Below are 24755 nucleotides of genomic sequence, written 5' to 3' on the forward strand. Positions count from 1 at the left end.
ACAAAAGGTGAAAAAAAGGATTTTGAAAATAAATATTCTGGACTGGTACTAACTGTAAAAATAACTTTGCCCAAGACAAGTGAAAGTGAATTTTTTGTCCTTAAAAATGCAGGACTTTGGAAGAAATAGTTGTGTACTAAAGGCGAAAATAATTTTTTCAACAGGTGTAACATGAATATGCCAGCAGCAAAAAAAATCCCCCTTCCTACTGAAAATCAAAAGGTTGTTTAAATTTAAGCATGCTTATAGCTGAGAATTTTTTTTTAGTTTTTTGTCATATAAATAGTTAAATAACTTAATACATTATATGATAATAATAATTTTTTTTCAATATATGCATCTTCTTTAAATATTCATAATAAAATTCTCGTTCTTAATTTAAGAAATAATTCGTTCATGCCATGCTCTATGCTCATTTCAACATGGGTAGGCATTTTATTTGTCAATATCTATATACAGAGTGTTAGCGAGGTGTAAAACATTGAACAATACAATCCCTGCTCATGTTAAAAAGAGCACAGAGCATGGCATGATAGAATTATTTTGATTCTAATAGAAAAATTTAGAACTTTTGTACTTCGAAGGGTGCCTATAATACATGTTTGAAAGACAGCCATTTTGAGATTTTATGAAGCCAAAACGATATAGAATATCAACCGTTTCATGATAAAAAATGAACAGATACATGTAAATTTACTTTTAAAATCATTTTATTTAATTTCTTAGCGAGCAACATCAACACAAATGTCCATTTTGTTCTCCGATATTGTTCAAAATACAACCGATGTTGCAATTTCAATTGTGATATCTGCTATGTTCTATTGAAATAAGCTAAAGTAAAAGAAGAACGTCATATCAGAAATAAAGTTTTTTATGTACACTTTAACGCACACAAGGCCTACATTGACTATTGACTGCATGTAGTCAAAACATGAATAAAACTACATGTCAACATTGATTTTTGATATTATTAATTTCTTTTTGAAAACAATGCATGACTTCAGCAATTCATTGGTTCAAAAGTTATTTATCATATCAGCAGAATTATAAGCTCCAAAATGATCATTCCATATATAATATTTATTAGGACCTGATGAATTATGATCTAATTCCAGTAAAAGTAATTAAGAAGAATTCAAAGATAGATATGTTAAAATCAAAATTGATCATCCAAAAGCTTTAAACTGATGTTACTTTTTTGTGCTTTGTGCCAATCTGAAAAGTCAAGCCATTTCCAACTGATTTTTACATTTTTTTTTTCATATATATTGTATTGTTACACCACGGTCCCAGGTAAGGGGATGGTTGAACATTCACAATTTCACATCAACAAAAAACCTTATGAAAGTTTTCTTATTCATTACCTGGCAAATCATGAAATAAACTTTTTACACTTTCCTCTGGAGATCTGAACATCACTGAAGCCATAGAACTAAACTTTCCATCAGCACAGAAGAACTGTAAAAAATAATGCATAATACATAATATTAAAGACGTTTTTCATATCCATTAAGAAATGGTGATTACAATACAAAAGAGTGATGCTTACTATGAGATAAGATATAACCACAATTTACTCATATCATGCTCCACAATATTAGGTACAGTCAGTAATTTTTATGCCCCCGCCGTAGCAGTGGTTGCATTAAGTTTTACCCTTGTCCGTCTGTACATACGTACGTACGTCCGTCCGTACGTCCCACAATTGGTTTCCGTTCTCTAACTTGAGTTTGCCTCAACCAAATGTTATGAAACTTATACACAATGCTTATTTTCACAAAACACAGATCAAGTTCGAATTTTGGTGGCGTCACTTTAACCGTTCTAGAGTTATGCCCCTTTATAAATGGAAAAATTGCAAAATTTTTAGTTTCCGTTCTCTAACTTAAGTTTGCCTCAACCAAATGTTATGAAACTTATACACAAGGCTTATTACCTACAAAACACAGATCAAGTATGAATTTTGGTGGCGTCAATTTAACTGTTCTAGAGTTATGCTCCTTTATAAATGGAAAAATTGCAAAATTTTTAGTTTCCGTCCTCTAACTTAAGTTTGCCTCAACCAAATGTTATGAAACTTATACACAAGGCTTATTACCACAAAACACAGATCAAGTATGAATTTTGGTGGCGTCACTTTAACCGTTCTAGAGTTATGCCCCTTTATAAATGGAAAAATTGCAAAATTTTTAGTTTCCGTTCTCTAACTTAAGTTTGCCTCAACCAAATGTTATGAAACTTATACACAATGCTCATTACCACAAAACACAGATCAAGTTTGAATTTTGGTGGTGTCACTTTAACCGTTCTAGAGTTATGCCCCTTTATAAATGGAAAAAAATTGCAAAATTTTTATTTTCTTCTAAATATCAAGTTATTTTTAAAATTGGAGTTATCTTCCTTTGTCCATGATTATAGTTGAATCAACTACAATGAATGCTTTATACAATGCAATGTTTAATTTTGACTTCCACTGATAAAACACAGATCAAGTTGAATTTGGGTAGTGTCACTTTAACCATTATTGAGTTATGCCCCTTTATAAATAGAAAAATTGCTGAATTTTTAGTTTCTGTTCTCTACTTAAGTTAGCCTCAACAAAATGTTATGAGACTTACACACAAAACTCAGATCAAGTTCAAATTTGGGTAGCGTCACTTTTACTGTCCTTCAGTTATGTCCCTTTATAACTATATGATATGCAAGCGGGGGCATCATCTGTGTCCACATGTGGACACTATCCACATTTATTTTATGTCATATCTTAATGTATTTTGTGACCCACAATATTGGGTACAGTCAGTAATTGTTTTATGTCATATTTTAAGGTATTTTGTGACCCACAATATTGGGTACAGTCAGTAATAGTTTTATGTCATATCTTATTGTATTTTTTGACCCACAATATTGGGTACAGTCAGTAATTGTTTTATGTCATATCTTAATGTATTTTGTGACCCACAATATTGGGTACAGTCAGTAATAGTTTTATATCATATCTTAATGTATTTTGTGACCCACAATATTGGGTACAGTCAGTAATAGTTTTATGTCATATCTTAATGTATTTTGTGACCCACAATTTGGGTACAGTCAGTAATAGTTTTATGTCATATCTTAATGTATTTTTTGACCCACAATATTGGGTACAGTCAGTAATAGTTTTATGTCATATCTTAATGTATTTTGTGACCCACAATATTGGGTACAGTCAGTAATAGTTTTATGTCATATCTTAATGCATTTTTTGACCCACAATATTGGGTACAGTCAGTAATTGTTTTATGTCATATCTTAATGTATTTTGTGACCCACAATATTGGGTACAGTCAGTAATAGTTTTATGTCATATCTTAATGTATTTTGTGACCCACAATATTGGGTACAGTCAGTAATAGTTTTATGTCATATCTTAATGTATTTTGTGACCCACAATATTGGGTACAGTAAGTAATAGTTTTATGTCATATCTTAATGTATATTGTGACCCACAATATTGGGTACAGTCAGTAATAGTATTATGTCATATCTTAATGTATTTTGTGACCCACAATATTGGGTACAGTCAGTAATAGTTTTATGTCATATCTTAGTGTATTTTTTGACCCACAATATTGGGTACAGTCAGTAATAGTTTTATGTCATATCTTAATGTATTTTGTGACCCACAATATTGGGTACAGTCAGTAATAGTAATATGTCATGTATTTTATGATTTGGAGAATTAGGGGCTGATGGCAGATCTTTGATTTTTCAGTTTATTTTATTTTTACTATTTTCAAAAGACCCAAGACAAATATTAGAGCTTGACATATTGTCTGTCTATTGTTTAAGACTGTATGTTGTCCTCTAGATGTATATATGGTAAGCTATGTTTTATTATATAATTAACCACATCTTGAGCTTATTCATATCTCAATATCATAAAATTGACAAAAGAATGAGAAACTGTATTGACTTCCCTTTATTTTCACACTTAACAGAATTATTATGACAAAAATATTTTTTCAATAAATACACATATATTTTACATCTATATAAAGGATTTTAAAATTTCAAAATATGAACACTTTTAGTGCTACATTTTCCCTGAATTTGCAACATTCCCTTCTCACACTAGTCAAAACAACTTGCAAATTGTAGTGAGATTAATAAGTCCCTCTTCACAAAATTGATAAATAAGCATCGAGGAGTTAACAAACCTGAATTCCATTCTCTTGTGATTCTGAACTCTCCATGACCTGGCAGTCATTATCAAAATATAAGCAGACATAGAAAGCTGTTCCTGTACAAAGAGCAACTATAACTGCTTCTAAAACTTGCAAGTAAACCTTGGTTATATATCTACAAATTAAACAATTTTTTTTAGTTAACCATTTTTATCTGGGTTAATTACAGCTAAACATATTAGATAGACATTTGTCTTCTGATAAAGTCCTTAGGATGACCATGGAAACATATTAAATAGACACTTGTCTACTGGTGAAGTCCTTAGGCTGACCTCTGGATGTCTTTTGATTTTATGTTGTTGTAGGTTGATATATCATTGACATTTATCCATTAAACAGCTCTTTATTTACTGCTTTTTTAATGTAAATTTTTCAAATGTAATTACCTGTACATACTCAAAAAAAATTCGGGAATATGTGATCCAGAAAGGGAAAGTACCCACTTATAAGCTAGATCTAGCAACTGGAGGAAAAATCCAAGCCAGAGAAAGGTGGTCTGAAATCAAATTTCCAGTTAAAAAACTACAGTGGTGGAAGTTATTTAGCCAAACCTACATAATTCTCTGAATAAATAGTTTTCATTGAAAATAAGAAAATGCAGTGCTGACTTGGTGCTTTGTTTGTTCTCTGTGAGCCAGTTTCTATCACTTTGTATTGGATTTCCCATTGATTTCATTTTGTGTATGGATTATTTCATGGACACAAGGTTTGTGTGTACTTCCGAAGATGAACAAAAAAACCAAACTAGAGGCTCTTTAGACCTAGGTCTATATGCAATTGTACATCTTCAACAATGGACATTCTCCAACATTGTACACTAGAATATAATTAGACCAAAATTTTATTTTTTTCTGTTTACAGTTTTCTCACTATCTTCTATAATTTTTGCTCAAAACACAAAAATGGGTAAAGATTAAAGAGCAATAAGGAGTTGACTTATGATTGAAGCCATGTTGACTTACTTGTACATCTTATCTTGCTTATCATTATTATATATTATATATTTTTATATTTTTGCTATTGTTAATCTTGTATTGCTGATCTTTTTGCTGTATTTAGTTTCTCTCTATTTATTATAATTTTTTAAGATAATAGGCAAAAAATTTTTTTTTTTGCAAAATCGTCACTAAAGGGCAATAACTCATATAATATGTTGTCTGACACTTTTGATGTAAATGGACAGCAGGTAGATCTCAACATTCTGAACATTTCTGCTTGTTTGGGTTTTCTCTATCTAAAGCAGTTTTCAAAATAATAAACAAAACTTGCATTTCACATGTTCTTTTTTTAACCATGTTGGTTGGAAGGCTTGGTCATCAGACACATTTTTTTAAAACTAGATATCCAATGGAAGATTGTGGCCAAGTTTGATTAAATTTGGCCCAATAGTTTCTGTGGAGTGTTTTTTTGTAAAAGTTAACTGACCACAACAACAGATGATGGACACCAAGTGAAGAGAAAAGCTCATTGGGCAATTTGGGCCATGCAAGCTAAAATTGAAAAGGGATAACACTGTACCAAATATAGTAAAGTGTCTATATATATGTGAATTAATCTGTGCAATTATAGATTTTTACAATCTTAACTGTTTAAAAGCTTATTAAATAAACTAGATATGGACAATGCCCCCCCCCCCCCTTTTTCTGATCTGCCATATGCATGAGTATAGTTCCACATATTTAATATTTGACAAACAGTGATGTTGGCATACAACTTGAAATTGTTATCCTGCCTGTAAGACACAAATGATGCCCCCCCTGACCAAAAAAATGTCCAACTACCGGTACCTTTCATTTTCAGAAAATTTGAAAAAAAAATCAAAATCCTGTGGCCATGCACACCTCCATTATGTGTTTGAACATCCTACAAAATATTAAAGCTGTATCTCCAAAACTGTAAGAGGGGATAGCCGGACAAACCATGATCTCTTTTTGTAGCTTGTACCAAAAAAATGACTAAGTCCAGCTACCTATCATTTTCAGAATATTTAAAAGAAATCAAAATCCTGTGGCCATGCACCCCTCCATTATGTGTATGAACATCCTACAAAATATTAAAGTTGTACCTTCAAAAACTGTAGGAGGAGATAGCCGGACAAACAATGTATCCTAATCTGGACGGAAGGACGGACGAATGGACAGACGGACGGACAGGGGTAAATTAATATGCCCCTCGACATTTTGTCGTGGGGGCATAATAACATAATAATAAACTGTTGACACATAGATATATGTCTCACTTTTTTGTAATTCTGAAAGTATAATGCAAATGCTGAAATTAAAATCGAAATATTTAGAGGTGTAAACTATTCAAAGTCAATGAATCATGACTGAAGGTGCAAGGCAAAATAACCTCCACGGAAAAGAGAAATGCCAATGCTTATGAATCTGTATACCAAATACCATTGACTTATCATAAGTGGTTCCCTTTATAATAACCTATACACAAACTTTTAACTTGTAAACAATGCAAAAGTTTCAAAGTCAATAAATCATGATGAGGATTGAGTTCAAATAATCTTTGAGGAAATGAAACTTGCAAATTCTTTTACGACTGGATACCATATATCATTGACTTCACATTTATGGTTCATCTTAAACTGATCTGATCACAAACTTCAACATGTATACTATGCAAAATATTCAGTCAATAGACCATGAGTAAGGAGGCAGAGCGAATCAATTCATATGGAAATGAGATGTGCCAATGCTAATAAATCTGCAAACCAAATATCAATGACCTACCAGTAGTGGTTATCCTCTATCTGACCTAATCACAAACTAATACATGTACATGTTAACTAAGCAAAAGTTTCAAAGGCACTGAGGGGCAGAGCAAAAAAATTTCCATGGAAATGAGATGTCCCAATGCTACTGTAAATTCAGAAATTATTGCGAGCATTTATTATTGCGATTTTGTCATTTTGGACTAAAATACGATTTAAATTATTGCGATATTGAGAAAAATCCTGTATAATTCATATAAAAAATTTCAAAATGCGTATTTAAATTATTGCGATTATAACCCTGTCGCATTTTTCGCAATAATAAAAACATCGCAATAATTTTTGAATTTACAGTATTACAGCTACATACCAAATATAATTGACCTACTACTAGTGGTTCCCCATAAACTGACCTTATCACAAACTAATACATTGCTGACACTGCTGCTTTCAGAAACAGCACTCAAAACTCTCACTTTTTTCGAATTTCATTGAAGCTAGACAAAAACAAACTAATTGCAAGATGAATTATGCTTAACCAAAATAATAAGTACAGTGGTGATCAAAATGGGTCAGGTAAAGAAATTTATTGTTTATAACTGACAACCCCAAATCATCCATTGAATACCCCTAATCAAGTGACAAATCGTTGTTATCAATTAAGTTGTGAAATTTATTAGTAATAGGTGTAAAGTAAATTTATTAGTAATAGGTGTAAAGTAAATTTATTAGTAATAGATGTAAAGTAAATATATTAGTAATAGGTGTAAAGTAAATTTATTAGTAATAGGTGTAAAGTAAATTTATTAGTAATAGGTGTAAAGTAAATTTATTAGTAATAGGTGTAAAGTAGACTGTAAAGTGTTGTTTATGATCATGAACTATATAATTAGCATTCCATGATTTCATCACAATAAGAAAGTTCCATGAAGTTTACTTGTAAATCAACTGAAGTTATTTGTAAAATATTTTGGTTAGTGATGGTTTATATTTTAATTTATAGTAGATATGGGATTCAGTCATACTCTACAAAATCATTGATGTATTACGTTAACAACACCACAAGGCAAATTAAACATAAAATAAAATGGGAAAGAAGAGAAGTATATCTTTATTGTTAAGAACAGTGATAGCATCATTTAAGAGTAGAGCAAACTATATTATGATGAAAATCAAAATGCATCATTCATAATTTCATTTTAAATATTTGCATGCATGACGCACAAACTTGTTATAATTTCATTGCTTGTCATGTGATTAACCAACGATCAGTATCTGCTTGCTGTACTGAAAACACACACACTTGGACAAATGCCAAAAATAAACTTCTTATATGAGGGTCATGACTGAATCCCTAAATTTTGAAACTAAAAAGGTCAACCGACTTATAAGCCAACCTACTTTTACTCGATATGTATCGTATTTAAGTTTGCTTCAATAACAATTCAGCCTGGTAAAAATACCACTTCTTCAAGAAAACTGATATATATATATATATATAAAAAAATCAGAAGTTTTGGGTAAAGTCAAAGGTACAGAAATATTTACAGCATACCCTTATACTTACTTTCTTCTAAAAATGGTCAGTTTGCAGTTAATATGGTTAAATAAAGCACCAAGAAGTCCACCTAAAAAACAATAACTGCCATTTATAATACATTTGTAGTACTGAGCGATCAGATAATCAGAGTAATTCATAGTTATCACATGACTTGTGTTTGTTTGATAGGGTTTAACATCACTTTCTATCATTCATACAATTCATTGTCCTATATGTAATATTTTCAAAACATTGTTGTTTGTTAACAAAATCCAAAACAATTAGTATCAACTCAATGGATAGCCTTATTTTATTTGATAGGCTATGAAATAACTCACAATTCTATAGATTCAGAAAGAAAAATTTTCTAGCATATACTTTATTGTTGGAGAAACTAGAGCACCCATGTTAAACTGCTGATATTCATTGAATAACTCACAAACTGTATCACAAACAAGGAGATCAGAATCTCTCCATTTTGCAAATGGTCAGAGCAAGTCAAGACCTATCAGCCATAGGTTGAAGTGATATTGATCAATATGCTTGATTCCAAGCATCATCATTCCATTGAAGCATTTGGTTTTAGATGATGTTTGTTGGGCATAAAATCTAGGAAAGTATGTTGACCAAAATGATGAATATCTGTATGGGGATAATTTCCATAATGGGATAAATGGGATAAATGAGAAAAATAATATATATTTTGTACGGTTGAATTATGTACATAAATAAGATTACAGACCGATACATGAAAAATGTTAAACGTACACAATGATCTTGTCAGTTCCAGGATGGATGGATCCAGTTTGATGATAAAACATTGTATGCAAAATATTCAGCAAATATGAGAATATTTTTATCAAAACTATTCTGCAACTACATCTTTTTTTATACTTTAATGTTATATTCATTTATTATATAGGTTGCAATGAATTAATGTGATAAATAAATAAATCCGATAATTTCACTCCTCTGATGTCAAGACGTTGTAGATGACGTTGCATCCAAACAACTGAGAATGCGTAGAAAAAGATATGTTTCCTTTTATTTTCTTCTTTATTTGCATTCAAAAGTCCATGGCCAATGTAATAAAAAGAATAACTAATCCAAGAATTAAAATATTATACAATTACTGTCTTTTGATGAGGTAAATGTGTGGTTTTATTGACTTTTGAAAAACTGATATTAACTGAGGCCAACGGCCGAAGTGAATATCACTAGGTTTTTCAAAAGTCAATTAAACCACATATTTACCGAAACAAAAGACAGTAATTGTTTTATTCCATGTTCCGGGAGAGAAAAATATGTATAAAATAACAGTGATTTACCAAAACCAACTAAACGTCAAACATTGTATCGTTATTATACAGGTAAAAGCATGCGACGTTTTGCGCGGTGAATATACTTTTCCCCAGGTGAATATGCTTATTTATTCAAAATCCCATTCATAAAGAAAAACCTACTGAAATTTCATCAATATGGAATAAATAAAAATATTCAACTCGTGACCGAACAGTACTGATTATTAACTCAAGCACTACATGCAATGTGAATTGATGTGTTGTTCTGTCACTCGTTGAACATTTTTCTATATTTGAATTCTTGGATTAGCCATTATATAAAGAAATTATAAACTCACCTACAATACCCATTAAAATAAATATTGGTATTTCTAATCCTCCATAGGTTGTTGTCTACAAATAATTAAAAATAGAATAATTACTCTTATCACTGAACCTCCAAAAGAAGGTTACTTACTTAAAGGTAAATTATATATAACACATCTTTAGCTACAAAAATTATATTTCAGACCCTACATTTGTTACCAGAACACAATATATATATATATATATATATACATAGATTGCCTAACAATGTAATTTTAACACACTATTTAGTATGTAAATATAAGAATGTTTAAAATATTTACAAAATGATGAAAATAAATGCAATATTTCGCTAGACTAACTAGCTTTATCAAGCGTGCATCTATCCAGGTGAAATCGGATGTAGATGATAAGAAACTTTTGCAGCTCAATGTATATGTTGCACTTGAATTTATCTGCCTTGAAACTAATACATAATTTGGATGAAGTTCAAGATTTTTACAAAATTGGTAGTTGAAGTTAGCAACGTCCATTGGCCAATATTACAGGATAAAAAGGACGATGCTGTGTACTAAATTATTCTTTATCTTTCCTGTATCTTTTCTCATCTTTTTCGTTAAGACCATCAGGTTCTCTGTACTGATTAATCCACACTCCCATAGATTTGTATGTCATGTGCTGCTATTTATAGGCACTTATATATATACATATATATATAATAAAACGAAAAACAAAACTATAATGTTGCCTTTTTACATATAACAAAAAAAAATGAATCATTTATTCAATGATAAATGTAGAAAAACTTGGAAGGTTCTTAAAATTAATCACCAGTATGAAGAAGCAGTGGTGATTCAAATAAATTTCAGAGAGCAAATTCTTAAAGTTCTAATTAGATTTGCATCGCATGTGGTTTTGAGTCCCTCTTCCCTCTTTTTCAAACAAATGTTTATAGAATATGTGTTGAACGGACATTAAAAAACAGTAAATGTAACATAAATTCAAAATACATAAAAGCTACTGATTTTTCACTAAATTTATTGACCTTCAAAAATTACCTTTAGATCCAGAATAGTTTTTTCATTTAATATTTAAATTTAAAAACTTGTATCTCTGAATTTTATGGCACACCAATTTTACAACACATTATAAAACATAGACTAAAACACACACAATAGTTTCTTTTTTACCAACTTTCAAAATGACATAAATCAGTAATTATATATACACAGATGTAAATACATCAATGTGTTATGCACTCCAATTCATTATTATTAGTACAAACTAATATACTTACTAATAAATGAAAAAAAGTATCTGTCATATTCAAAGAAATAACAATTTTATAAAAAGTGACATTTCTACTGGTATACAACTATTTTAAATATAAAATGATGTGAAAGGAGAAAAAAATTAATTCAAGGAAGTAAAACTGCTACAAACTATTTTTTATTTAATGCAGTATTTAACACATTTTTCTCAGGGTTATCAATATGTTACTGGGCCGATTAACTCACAAAATGAATATAAGTTTTCTCAATTGAACTGTTTCATATTTTTCATGTTGGGGCCTTTTATAGACGACTATACAGTATGGGTTTTTCTCATTGTTGAAGGCTGTGTGGTTGCTTATAATTGCTTACATCCACTTCATTTGAACTGTAGTGGATAGCTGTCTGATTGGCAATCATAAACACATCTCCTTATTTTTATATCAGTTCAGTTTGTGAGTCAGTGGCCCAGATTACACATCAATAACCTCAAAAAATTGGTGTTTAATCCTTATATTTCTCAACCTAACATTTGACTATTTTTTCTTTCAACCTTTTTGGAACCCATGAATTCCATTCATTCCATATCATGCATGAATATATCACAGTTAAATTGACATAGTGTTTACATAGATTACAAAAGACAACATTGTTTATCAAAGTGTAAACCAAGGAAAAAAATTGAATGCGCCAATCTAATTAGATTATTTGTAGATATGCAAATCATATAAGAATTATATCATTTGTAAATTTCTGTCTTTAGTCATCATGCTCAAATTTTTTTACAAAGGGACCACCACATGATCTTTTCAATAATATTCATGAACATTTTTGTCAAGCATCCTAAAAATTAATTTGTTCTTTTCACATTCTTCATGTAACTTGAGACAAAGATAACATATACAACTTTTTTTTTATTTGGAAAGCTTTAAAAAGGATTATTAAGGTTTAGTATTGGTGCATAACTACACACTTGTGTATATGTTACATTTAGTGACTTGTTTGAAACCAGATTTCAGGCAGACATTCATGAAATTTGGCAGACAAGGCCTGCATAAAGAATCATTTTGGAAATAGTGGTCTACAGACATTTGTAGGTCTTCATTACCGGTATGTATATAAGCTATAGTTTTGTTTCTTCTTCAAGCTGTTTCAGGTGTAAATGTCATTCTATAGGCCAATTTCATGGTTGTGTGGTCTTTTTAATGGCAATTACATACTTTAGTGCCCTTTTAACTGAAAAGTACCATATCCTTTTTGAAATCTGAGAATTAAACTAACCATGTGTCAGAGTCAGGGTTTCCTGGACGTCAAAATCAAATTTTGTGTGTAAATTGATTAATAAAAAATAAAGTACTAATTTGACAACAACATTTTGGTGGTACACTACATGAAGCTTTGATTAATAGAAAGTTTATACTGAATCTGATGGCTACTGAACTCACCTCAAATTTTCCAAAATTGAAGAGACCAGGAGAAGACAGGTCTAATGGATGTCCCTTCACAAAACTCTGTACAACGTTTAATGTAAATGTTGACAACATGGAAGCAAAAAACTGAAAATATATTAATATTCATCATTTTGTAGGTTGTTTCCTTCAATCGTCTATTTACCAATTACAAATTTTATTCTGTTATTACACAATTTAATAAAATGCTCCGCTGGGCGCAGCTTGATACGACAGCAGAGGTCGAACCCTGAACAGTTGGGGCAAGTATGGACACAACATTCAAGCTTGATACAGCACTGAGTTTTGATTGTGATTAAATATTTGACACATCATAGGTTTCTGACACAGAATGAATGTGGTCTAAGAACTTAAAATTTTTTAATTTACCTATTCAAACCATATCATTATTATTTGCTTTTATATATAAATCAGAAATAACCAATTTAAAATGTGAAAATTTTAAGGAAAAAAAAAATCCCTCCCCTAAATTTTTTGAACCCCCTTATGATTCATCACCCCCAAACTCAATCCCAGCCTTTCCTTTGTGGTATGGTACCTTGCAGTACAATTTCAGAGAGATCCATACACTTGAACACAAGTTATTGTCTGGAAACTAGAAAAATGCTTGTTTTAAGGCCCCTTTTTGGCCCCAAATTCCCAAACGTTTAGGGCAATTACCCATAAACTCAAACCCAGCTTTCCTTTTGTGATATGGAACCTTGTAGTACAATTTCATAAAGATCCATACACTTACACAAAAGTTATTGTCCTGAAACTAGAAAAATGCTTGTTTTTTGCCCCAAACATTTAGTTGAGGCAAACTTAAGTTAAGAGAACGGAAACGAAAAATTTAGCAATTTTTCCATTTGTAAAGGGGCATAACTTTAGAACGCAAAAAGTGTCGCCACCAAAATTCAAACATGATTTGTGTTTTGTGGTAATAAGCATTGTGTATAAGTTTCATAACATTTGGTTGAGGCAAACTAAAGTTAGAGAACGGAAACCAATTTTGGGATGTACTGATGTACTGACGGACGGACGTACGGACGTACAGGGGTAAAACTTAATGCCCCCTCTGCTACATTGGGGGCATAATAACCATTTACATCAAAACTTGTAAGCTTAAAAGATAAAGTATAATTAAAATATTTTAAATCAAAAACTTAAAAGATTACACACATTACACACAGATAAACTTGCTTTTTGCGCTAGCTCTTCAATGTCAATGAAATTTTATGTCCTTCCTAAGGAAAATAACTTGTTCAAATGAAATTTTAATTACTGGGTCAATTTAGGAATTGGCAAATAAAATTTTTGATATATCTATACTTAGCACAGACTCAAAGATGTACATATTAATGGCTGTTACAGTTTATCCTCCTCGACAATCAACTAGCATCATAACCTATGTGCAATCACATGTGTCAATTTTGCTGTTTTAAAACCTACAGAACTATTATTCCTATTTTAATCCATAACATAAAGAATGGATACATTAGAGCTTGAAAAAATGTTTAAAGTAACAATAAAATAAAATTCTACAGAATTCCTTGAATAATCTTGGCGCATTAATGTCATGTTTAAAATGCCCCAAGACAATTCATGGAATTTCGCAGAATTTAATTTTAGTCAAACTACTAAAAACTCTCAAGCTGAAGGTTATTCTGCTACTTGAAAGATTCTAGTTTTGGATAATAAAATTGAGAATGGAAATGGGGAATGTGTCAAAGAGACAACAACCCGAACAAAGAGCAGAAAACAGCCCAAGGCCACCAATGGGTCTTCAACACAGCTAGAAAATCCTGTACCCGGAGGCGGGCTTCAGCTGGCCCCTAAACAAAAATGTGTACTAGTTCACATATCTATTTAAAATGGAGTTCTAAGAAAGGTTTTATTTCATTTTCTTTTCTATTGCAATATTCACACATTTATTGGTTTCAGCAAGTCAACATGGTTGGTCACTCCTTAGTTAAGACATGTCAACTGTGGATTTGACGGTAAATAGTAGTAAAATGTACATTAAAAATTGCTAATTTTTGGATTGACTTTGAGACAAAGAAGAGCAATAGAAGTGATATTCCTTTGATTTGGGTTTTGTCAAGTGTGTATAAGGATTGTGTGTCTTTGAGGTTTTTTTTGGTGATACTTTTTTATATACTTATCCTATATCATTATTTTCAATAAACCTCAGTAATGTCTAGGTATATAACTAAAATAAAGATTGTCTAATTTATATTTTGTGTTCTTTTTCCATAATTTATAAGGTAACTTATAATTCAAGTGCTCAAACATACAATTCTCCAGGTCAAAGCTTGATTCCAGAAACTGGCCCCTTCCTCCAAGCTAAACAAAACACCTCCAACTGGAGCTCCAAAGGCAGCAGATACACCTGCCGCAGCACCCCCTGACACAAAATCTCTCTTTTCATGGTCAGATCTAAACATTTCAAATATCTGAAATGTAAATGTTTAAGCTTAGTATATTTGTGTATGACAGAATAGGAAAAATAAAAAAACTGTTTAGTGAAATCAAATTAACCATCGAGATTACCTCCGAAGACTGCAGATAGTCATTCAACCCGATATAAACATAAGCAAAAATGTAAATAGACTGAGAAGCACGTGGAGTTGTATAATTACAATTTTTCTAGATTTGTTTGATTTCATGTCATAGATTTAAAAAAAGTAAATCATGGTTTTACCTGGATATGAATGATTTCTGGTGGACCAAATTTATCAAAGAAATCTTTTTTTATAGTGGTTCCCTTGTTTGACTTTTCAATGCTGACATTCTTTTCTTTTCAATAACTAAACACGCTTAGGGCATGCATAACCCATCTTCAGCTAAAGGTCAAGTTAGAGTTACATGAATACAGGTTCAACTGAGGTTGAATCATTGACTTGCAAGTAAATAAAACGTTTCTGATGTTTTCGATCTTAGTCTCATCAAATTGAACCAAACTCACTGCTAATAGTGAAATATTATTTCATTATTCCGCTTTTATAACTGTTTGAAAACAAAAAACATCATATTTTAATTTCTTGTCTTAATGGCAGCTAATGCCCATTTAAGAACTTTATTAGATACAGAGAAACTGTTAGCTGGACAAATTAGCAGCAAGGCAACATCAACCAAATAGGGGAGCATAGATGGGTTTGAGGATTGACTTGTCAAAGGAGTTTCTGCCGCTAAATGATGATTTTAGTCCCTTTTGCAATTATCTTGAAAACTATAATATATAGAGAAACTGTACACAGTAAGAGAAGATGGTAAAGACTACAAAAAAATCACTGATTCCATTTTAAATTAAATTAAAGCTTTTTTAAATATTCTTGTGTTGTGTAATATACAGCACTTAATTTGGGGGACCAATGTAAGGTATAAAAGAAAATAAATTCTAGACACTGATGAGAGATAAAAATTGTTTGTGGGATATGTTCATTTTTCATCAACCTACAACAACCTTTTTTATTTTATGACTGCTCTGAAACAACCCAATGGATTGAAGTTTAACACTTTTTAGTTCTGCATCATGTAAAATACACCCAAAAATTTCAAACCTTAAAATCAAAGAGGAATGTACTGGATTTGCCCTGAGAAATACCAGCAGCTATCACTGCTCCAGAATGAATCATTGGTCCTTCCTGTAAAAATATGAAAACATAAAATAAAATAAACAAACAATGTGAAATCAAAATATTTTGTAATTACTGTAAATTCAGAAATTTGTGTGTGCATTTATTACTGCAATTGACAACACCGGTAGATTTATTTTTGCGATTTCAGAAAATGCTGCTACAAATAATGCTTTTAAATCTTAAAATGTGAGTTTTTAGTATTTTGAAACCTATCCCCTAAAATTCTTCCCAATAATAAAAACATTGCAAAACTTTACACTAATAAGTGTTTAAATATTGTACATACTTTCAACTATCTATGTTTGTATCTTACATAAGAGATTTGTATATGAAACAAGTAATATAACTATCAAGAAATTGCTTTTAAGGAATGTGGTGTATAAATATTTTCATACGCCTTGAGTAATTTGGATTTCTCACATATAAATCTATCAATTTTCAATTTTTCGAGCCATTCTTTCATCTAGAAAAATTCACTGATCAGAATCAACACATTTGTAAAAATGAGTGAACAAGAATCACCTATATGAATTGAAAGCAGTGAAGAACATAAAGGGTCTACTCGATTTTTCACCTGAGGAAGTATTAGTGCTGTTCAGCCAGAGCCTATATTTGACATTAAAAAGGCATAAGGAAGAGCTCTCAAGGAGATAAACACAAGAACCGAAGCTAAAGAAGCTGAAAATATTCCTCTGGTAAAACAGACTCTTAAATTAAGGTACAACGCTAATGAAAGACAATCTAATTTCAACGGGGAATAAATTGAAGGTCTAAAAAAACCCTTAATTTTTTTTTGATAAAGACTCTCCGGCAATAGCAATTCAGTATTTGGAAAAGTGTATCCAAGCCTTGATGGAGAGAAACAAGATACTATGTTTGATACCATAAATAAAATTTATCAATTTTTAAAATCTGTTTACTTTTACAACGTATCAGGAACTATTGATTCTTTGTGGAATGTTTTTTGTTTTGTTCTTGCAGGGAGAAACTACATTTGTTCAGATCTGTCTGGATAACTGTACAGTGTTATATACAGAACAAGTTGTCTGACACATTAAGTTTAAGAATTCACTTTATGGGTTTAGTTTACTGTTTGAGACATGTTCAACCATGAATATTCAGGGTTCAAAAGTTGTATTGAAGTTGCCAGGCTAAATGTTTTACAATCAACAAATATCTTACCCATAATTTTGATTTTGTTATTGCCTGAATGGTAATAATGTCATATTAGAAGAAATTCAGACATCTTTTATGGCATTAAATGTTTAAATCCTATTTATATATGCCAAATAGTTCATGAATTTTTATGAACAAAAGAGTTTTGTTCATGAATAATTCATCATTCACTAGCTCATGATCAGTCTTGTCTATTTGCTATTCCTGAATTGATCATTAACAGTTCAAGCATCTTTTATGAATGATTCATGAATTATGTTCATGACTCATTCATTATCATTCATGAACAATTCATCAACATTTTGCAGGGGAAGTCCTGTTTGGGTTCTTTTGCACACATGACAGATGGGCACTGTTATGTTTGGTTATGTTTTTGATGTATTTTACAACCACAAGTCTTATTTGGGCCCTCTCACACTTATGATTTAGTTGGATTTTGTTTTTATTATTATTTAAATATATTAAGTTTTGTTTAGTATATATCAAACTGGAGATTTTATTTTATCGTGATTACTGTCATTTTTTTGAAAGATATATCCTGTTTGCTATCAGATTTCTAGTGGTCTTTTATTTTTCTCTGATTTAATTCATTGGCTATATAATTAATTTTATTTAAATTTATTTTTCAGTTAGATTCAAACATTCACCTTAGGAATCCTTGAAGCAATTTTCAAATCCTGACTTGAAGGCTCTAACATTTTCATTTTCTTCAGTAGTTTGTGCTTCAAAAAGCAAAATACTTTCAAGAAATGCAACGGATACTTGAAAAGATTCAAATATTGGTGCTTAAAGTACAATTTACTGTTTTTGCCTACCTCTGTTTGTACTGTTACTATGTATCTTAACTACCCCGGTATATTATTCAGTCTGGAGTTTCTGCTTCTGTTTCAAGCACAGTATTTTATTCAATCAAGTGGGAGCAAAATCTCAATTCATAACGCAGCATGTTAAATGACAATTACTAGATATGGTACTAGAAGGTGGCAAAAGATTGTAATCTAGGCCTTTGAATAGAAAAAGAACACATTACTCCTACGATTTTAGAGTATCATAATTTGCCAAATGCAACAAAAACAACAATTTACCAGGGTTCAGGATTTGTACTATGATTCCGATAGGTTTTGTAGGTTTTTTAAGATACAATGAGTTAGCACACATTCAGCCTTCTGATTTAACTCTCCCAGATTCTTATCTACAAATCAACAAAGTAAGACGGTAGATATCTACAGGGTAACATTACATTAATTTCTAGAACAAACACAGATCTTTGTCCAGTTTTTATGCTTCAAAAGTATGTTCGTGTTGCAAGTTTTCCCTTTGGAAGCGACAAATTCATCTTTAAAGCTTGTCTTATTTCAGTCTATTGATAAGCATAAGCTAACCGTTAAAAATTGTCATTATAATTTTGTAGATTTAGAAAGATCCTTCCTTCCTTTGTTTATGTCCTTACTGATCAGTGCAATTTCTCATGCCTCTTTTCTTTTTGTTTTATTTACACATTATTAAGACAATTTTTATGTTTATATGGGCATAGTGAAGTAGAACATACATTCATTTTTTTATTGTGGCGAATAAATTGCATGCACAATGAGTAATTCGGTTTTCTTGCATATAAATTCTTTGATTTTCGCAACATTCTTTGTTGAGAAAAATTCACTGATCAGAATCGACATGCATTCATAATGTGTGAATTCCTAGAATCATCTTTTTCCAATTGAAGATTTTTATATATGTAGACCTCCGACCATTTATTAGTTTTGGAGACCATGCTTTACAGTTTACATATTTTCATCATTTATTATTAAACTGATCAGTGCGATTTTTTTTGCAACATTTCTTTTTCTTTTATTTACACATTATTAAGACTATGTATGTATGAGCATAGTGAAGTAGAACATAGGGTATTTATTTATTTTCAAAAGTAGTGATCCTTTCAAGAATCATATGAGAATTATTTATGGTGCAGATTAGTTAAATTTTTCTAGATATATACTGTGTGCATGTTTGTATAATTTACATCTATTCTTTGTACTTCTATATTATAATCTTTTTTAAACAACTCTGAAATATAAATACTGACCTTTCCTACAATGAGTCCACCAGACACGGCACATATTACTCCTACAATTTTAATAACAATTGTCTTCAGTCTGACCACATGTGGAACTTTTACACCATTCAAGAAACATTTTATCTGTGGGATTCCACTACCAGAGGCCACCGGCTATAAACAAATAAATATAAATCATTTTTTAAACTGGCTGAGCCTTAATTTTCAAAATTCATTTAAATGGGTGAAAAAAATTGCAATGGATTTTAATATGACGAACTATATATCGTCAACCAGTATAATCATAGTATATCTACCTTTAGCGCAAACGCATTATAACACAAAATTGGCTGTTCTGCGTTACGCCAACCTCATTTATACGACCAGGTAAACTTAATATGTGACAGTAAAACCCATGTTTTACTTAGACCAAGCTTCAAACACAATTGGTAATCTCTATTCTAATGCAAAAAAAATATACAAAAATCAGTCCATTTCAGTTATTATTTTGCTGTAAAATGTCATAAAAAGAAAATTCCGCGCAATGATGCTATTGCCTTAAGGAAACTAAACAAGGTGACGTCATATATATGCTTCTGGTGTCAAATCTAAACACCGGGCGTTTTCAGGTTTCTTGTACACTTAAGAATGTAATAAAATTAGATAACAAGAACATTTTTAGGTGTAAAATGTGAGTTTTTTTATTTATTATTAAATAATATAGTATAATTAATATTATTATATGGGGAAAACAGAACTGCTAAAACAGTATGGTGGGTATAGAGCTTTCACGGTTGACAAAATTACTGTATTTGTCGTATAAGAATCGAAATAATTCATGGCAGCCGTAGCTATCACTCAGGATAAAATAATTGAATATAAATTCCCAACACATGGTTAAATGAAAATAAATCTAAGGCTGCCATAAATTATCTCTTAATTTACAGCCAACAATTTATAATTTTGGGAACCATTTTTAATTAACATTCTTCTAAAGTAAAATTGTTTTCTTGCAACAAACCAATTTAATTTTGCTTTCAGCTTCAATTTGAAGCAGCAATGTAATCATAGGTTTAAGTACAGCTGTCTTTGTAAACAGTCAGTTGGCTACATAACTGACTTCCTCGAGTCTATTAACAATATAAAGAAACATTGATATTTGTCCTAGAAATGATTTAGATTCACTGCTAAACCTTCAGATTTACTGTTAAACCTTGATATTTGTCCTTGAAATAATTCTAGTTTTACTATAGTGTTTGTAACTTTATGATCTTTTATAACAGTACAGTATGACTTTGGTGTTTGCGAACACTAGGTTTACTTTTATAATGATTTGTAAGCTACTTACAGCAAATTTGGCAGTCAGGAAGGAACCAATCAATATAAGAAATGCATTACAACATATCCAAATCAGCAAAGGTACCTCTAAACAGAATGATTCTAAACAAGTAGCTATGTCTTAGTTCAAATTAAGGAAATTTTATGAATGTGAAGATGTCAAAGTAATTTTTGGGTATTCCATTTATAAAGTTATTACCTCAATGTATCTTGGAAATATTTCATTTTTGTGTGATGATACAGAACTACCTTATGATCACTTATCTACAAATTAACTTAACTAAGTCTTGTAAGATCCTATTAAGATGTGGGTAGTCTATAAGGTAAAGGAAGATTTGGGTAAATGTGCAGAATACATTATCAGATAAAGTTAGTGTAGGATTACATGCTTAACAGGACCAGAACAATTTATCATGGTATGAATATATTCAATATAAACCCTGCTTTGTACTTAACCAACACATTGAGTTGATTTTTAAACATGGTAATTCACAAGGTAACAGTCCACAGGAAGATATGTCACCCTACTTCTAACTTAATTCTGACGATAAGAGTCTGAACCAACCAGACTTTGCTCTTACTCCTAAATGCCACATACTTAGCAGAGACACATCAAATATCACTTTTCAAGTCTTGTTTGACCTAACTGGGGATTGAAACCACAACACTTTGCAATCAAGGCTGTCACACTATAGTATAGAGAACTTTATTCAGGTTAAGAAAATAAGATCAAATTGCATAAGCCCTACAAAAGCAGCATTATTGCAAGCCATGGAATACTATAATGACTCATTCAACAGTTATCTAAATGCTTAATATGGCATAAAACCTGGTGTGTTAAGCCAGTTATACATATAACACTTTTACAGCGTTTTTTCTATTGACTCTTTAGGTGTAACACCACTAATTCGGCCCGGCCAGAAAGCACATACCAGAAAGTAGTACATATTTAACACAAAATAGTTCCTACGCATGAGTGTAACTTTCAAAATATGTAGAATATTTAGGTATTGTTGGTATCAAATGAAAGCTGAATGACTGGTGATCATTGTAGAACATTTTTTTACTTATAATTTAGTATATTAAAAAAACTGCACCAAATTTTATAAAGAGGGTACATTTTGCCTGTTTGTCAGATCTGAAGTACCTGTTTTGGTACATCCGAAGTTCCGGGAACCAGTTCTTTCTTATATGCCATTAAAGGTATGTTGATTTTTTCAGTACAAGACACCATAAAGTGTTGATTTGACATGCAATGATTGTCACTTTATTTGAACTTAAAACAAAAGAGCTGTGTCTGCTTGAAATTGAGGAATTTAACATAGAAAGCAATGGGGCCATGAATTAGTGGTGTACTTCCTTTATACATGTAATTTCCCTTTAGATGTCAGCAATATTTCTGAACATTTTGACCTTTGAGAGTACTTGAAGTTTAGAACAACTGTTATTTTCTATCAAGGACATTATAACATCAATCACTGCACTAAATTTAACCTGTAGTTATAATTTTATATACTTGTATCTATTATTTTTATAAAAAATAAAATATGTTAGATATGTCTGTAAGGATACAATCTTTAATATATTCAAACTTTAATTGTGTTGTCTGTATGACACACACATCTATAAAACAGGCAACCAGTCCAGTTAATACACCTATCATACCCATGATCAGCCATCTTAAAAACTCAGTTTTTATGTAATCCTATAAGAAAGATAAAAAGGAAAATTACGATAACACTATAGCATATCTGGAAATCTTTTTGGAATGTTTTACACTCATAGCTTGCACTACTTCAGAATCATTGGTAGAAGAGAATTTTCATTTTGAACCTGACAGGGACAAGTAGTGAGACTTTCAAGAGACAGTCTTTATAGCTTACAATACTAATCTGCATGTATTTTACAATACATGTTTCATACATGTTTATTTCCTACAATTTAAATAATAAATAAAATGTTTTATCATATATTTGTATTTCGAAAACATTGAGTTTTGAATATGTAATTAAAGCTGAATTGGGTAATTCATATTGCTGCCTGGGGCATATATGGGTTTCCCATCTATTCTCAAATCAGAGAGCTTTATCTGCCATCACTTGCAAAATCCATATTGGCCCTCTTCCGGTTTGGAGAGTCATTTACAGTCTTTGAGAATCACTTGATCATAAAGTAACACTAATGTCTATAAAACTGTTGGAACAGCGCTACATTCAAAGAAAATAAACTCATCTTTATTATTAAAAGTGACGTCCTTTATTATGACGTCATTGCTAGAAACAATATGTCTTTGTTGATTGTTTGAGAAGACCAGATGTGGTTACAGGAATTGTATTGAGGAATTATTGGATCATTATAAAATGCGAAAACAAAATAATCAAATAAGATAAACAAAAACAAATTAAAAACCAAACAAATAAAATAAATACATAGTCTTTATTCGATTGCTTATTCTATTTTTCTCGTTCTAATTTCCATTGTCCCTGACGAGTCTTTAGAAGACTAAAAGTGTGTCCAGCATACAAAATTACAAGCCTGGTGTCTATGATGAGTTTATTCCCTTACCTTGTTCCTTTTCAGTTTACTTTTTTCCCTATTTTAAAGCAACAATAGTTTGTGTATACAGCTGGTAAGTCATAGGGTTATTTCCCTATTTTTATTAAAATCTCTCAGAACTCTAATTGGTTTTATCTCTTTTACTTTGGTATTTTCTCAAGTAGTAAAACCTTGGTCTTTCAGTCTCCAATATTAAGTTACCTTATTTGTATTATTTTTAAGCATCTCCTCAAACAGGTCATTTTCAACGATGTCATAATCCAGACTCTAGAAACAGAAAATTTATTATTATTAACATTATATATTAATAAATAATTACTGTATACCGGTAATTTATGTTGTTCTTTTTTCTTCTGTGAGGAAATATGGGAAACTGATCAGAATTAAATTTTTTTATTAATTGTAGAATTCTATATTTTTCACCAAAAACTCAAACGCGCTCTCCTAGAACATGTAGAAATATTGACTTTCTCACAATAGTTGAAAACAAACATTTTTGCTTATGTTAGATCCTATACATGTATTGTGTCTGTCCAAAGTCAGGAGCCTGTAATTCAGTGGTTGTAGTTTGTTTCTGTATATCAAATTTGTTTTTCGTTTATTATTGTGTACATAAATCAGGCTGTTAGTTTTCTCGTTTGAATTGTTTTACGTTTGTCATTTAAGGGTCTGTTATAGCTTACTATGCAGTATGGATTTTGTTCATTGTTGAAAGCAGTCCGCTGACCTATAGTTGTTAACTTTTATGTCATATGGTTTTTGGAAGAGGGTTGTCTCATTAGCAATCATACCACATCTTCTCATATTTATATGTATTGAAACTGTAATTAGTTTAGACAACCATTACTTCACCCTTATTCATTTGCTGTTATTTGAACTTGCTCCTACAATTTCTGGATCAGTTTTTTTTTGAGGAGGGATAATTGATTCCATTTTATCATTTCTTTTTTCTTTCTTAATTTTATTTCCATTCTTCATTAAATTTAATTCAGATAACCAAAATTCAAAAACATGAATATGCTATTGTCATTCTATCTTGCATGGCTTAGTCTTCTCATTTAACACTTATAATTTGTTAATTCAGAGACAGTTAAAACTAGAACTGTCCATTAATCTGGGCTCATATACCCCTATCCTGGATTGATTGAGGTATAATAGTGACTGAAATACAAAG

General features: G+C 30.9%; 1 protein-coding gene across 2 annotated transcripts in view; it reads right to left on the reverse strand.

Annotated features, from left to right (window-relative positions):
• LOC127709700 (H(+)/Cl(-) exchange transporter 7-like) overlaps positions 1 to 24755 on the reverse strand; it is a 63483-nt gene that overhangs the window by 32603 nt on the left and 6125 nt on the right. For both annotated transcript variants that reach the window (XM_052215346.1, XM_052215345.1), the window contains exons 3-13: positions 23783 to 23848; positions 22598 to 22730; positions 21036 to 21145; positions 19718 to 19861; positions 16384 to 16467; positions 15118 to 15276; positions 12818 to 12928; positions 10134 to 10188; positions 8522 to 8582; positions 4203 to 4344; positions 1365 to 1458 (exon numbers count right to left, since the gene is read on the reverse strand). In XM_052215346.1, the coding sequence (XP_052071306.1) occupies positions 1365 to 1458; positions 4203 to 4344; positions 8522 to 8582; positions 10134 to 10188; positions 12818 to 12928; positions 15118 to 15276; positions 16384 to 16467; positions 19718 to 19861; positions 21036 to 21145; positions 22598 to 22730; positions 23783 to 23848 (1159 nt within the window). The remainder of the gene's footprint in view (positions 1 to 1364; positions 1459 to 4202; positions 4345 to 8521; positions 8583 to 10133; positions 10189 to 12817; positions 12929 to 15117; positions 15277 to 16383; positions 16468 to 19717; positions 19862 to 21035; positions 21146 to 22597; positions 22731 to 23782; positions 23849 to 24755) is intronic.

This window comes from Mytilus californianus, unplaced genomic scaffold (genome assembly GCF_021869535.1).
Source record: "Mytilus californianus isolate M0D057914Y unplaced genomic scaffold, xbMytCali1.0.p SCAF_7, whole genome shotgun sequence".
Lineage (NCBI taxonomy): Eukaryota > Metazoa > Mollusca > Bivalvia > Mytilida > Mytilidae > Mytilus > Mytilus californianus.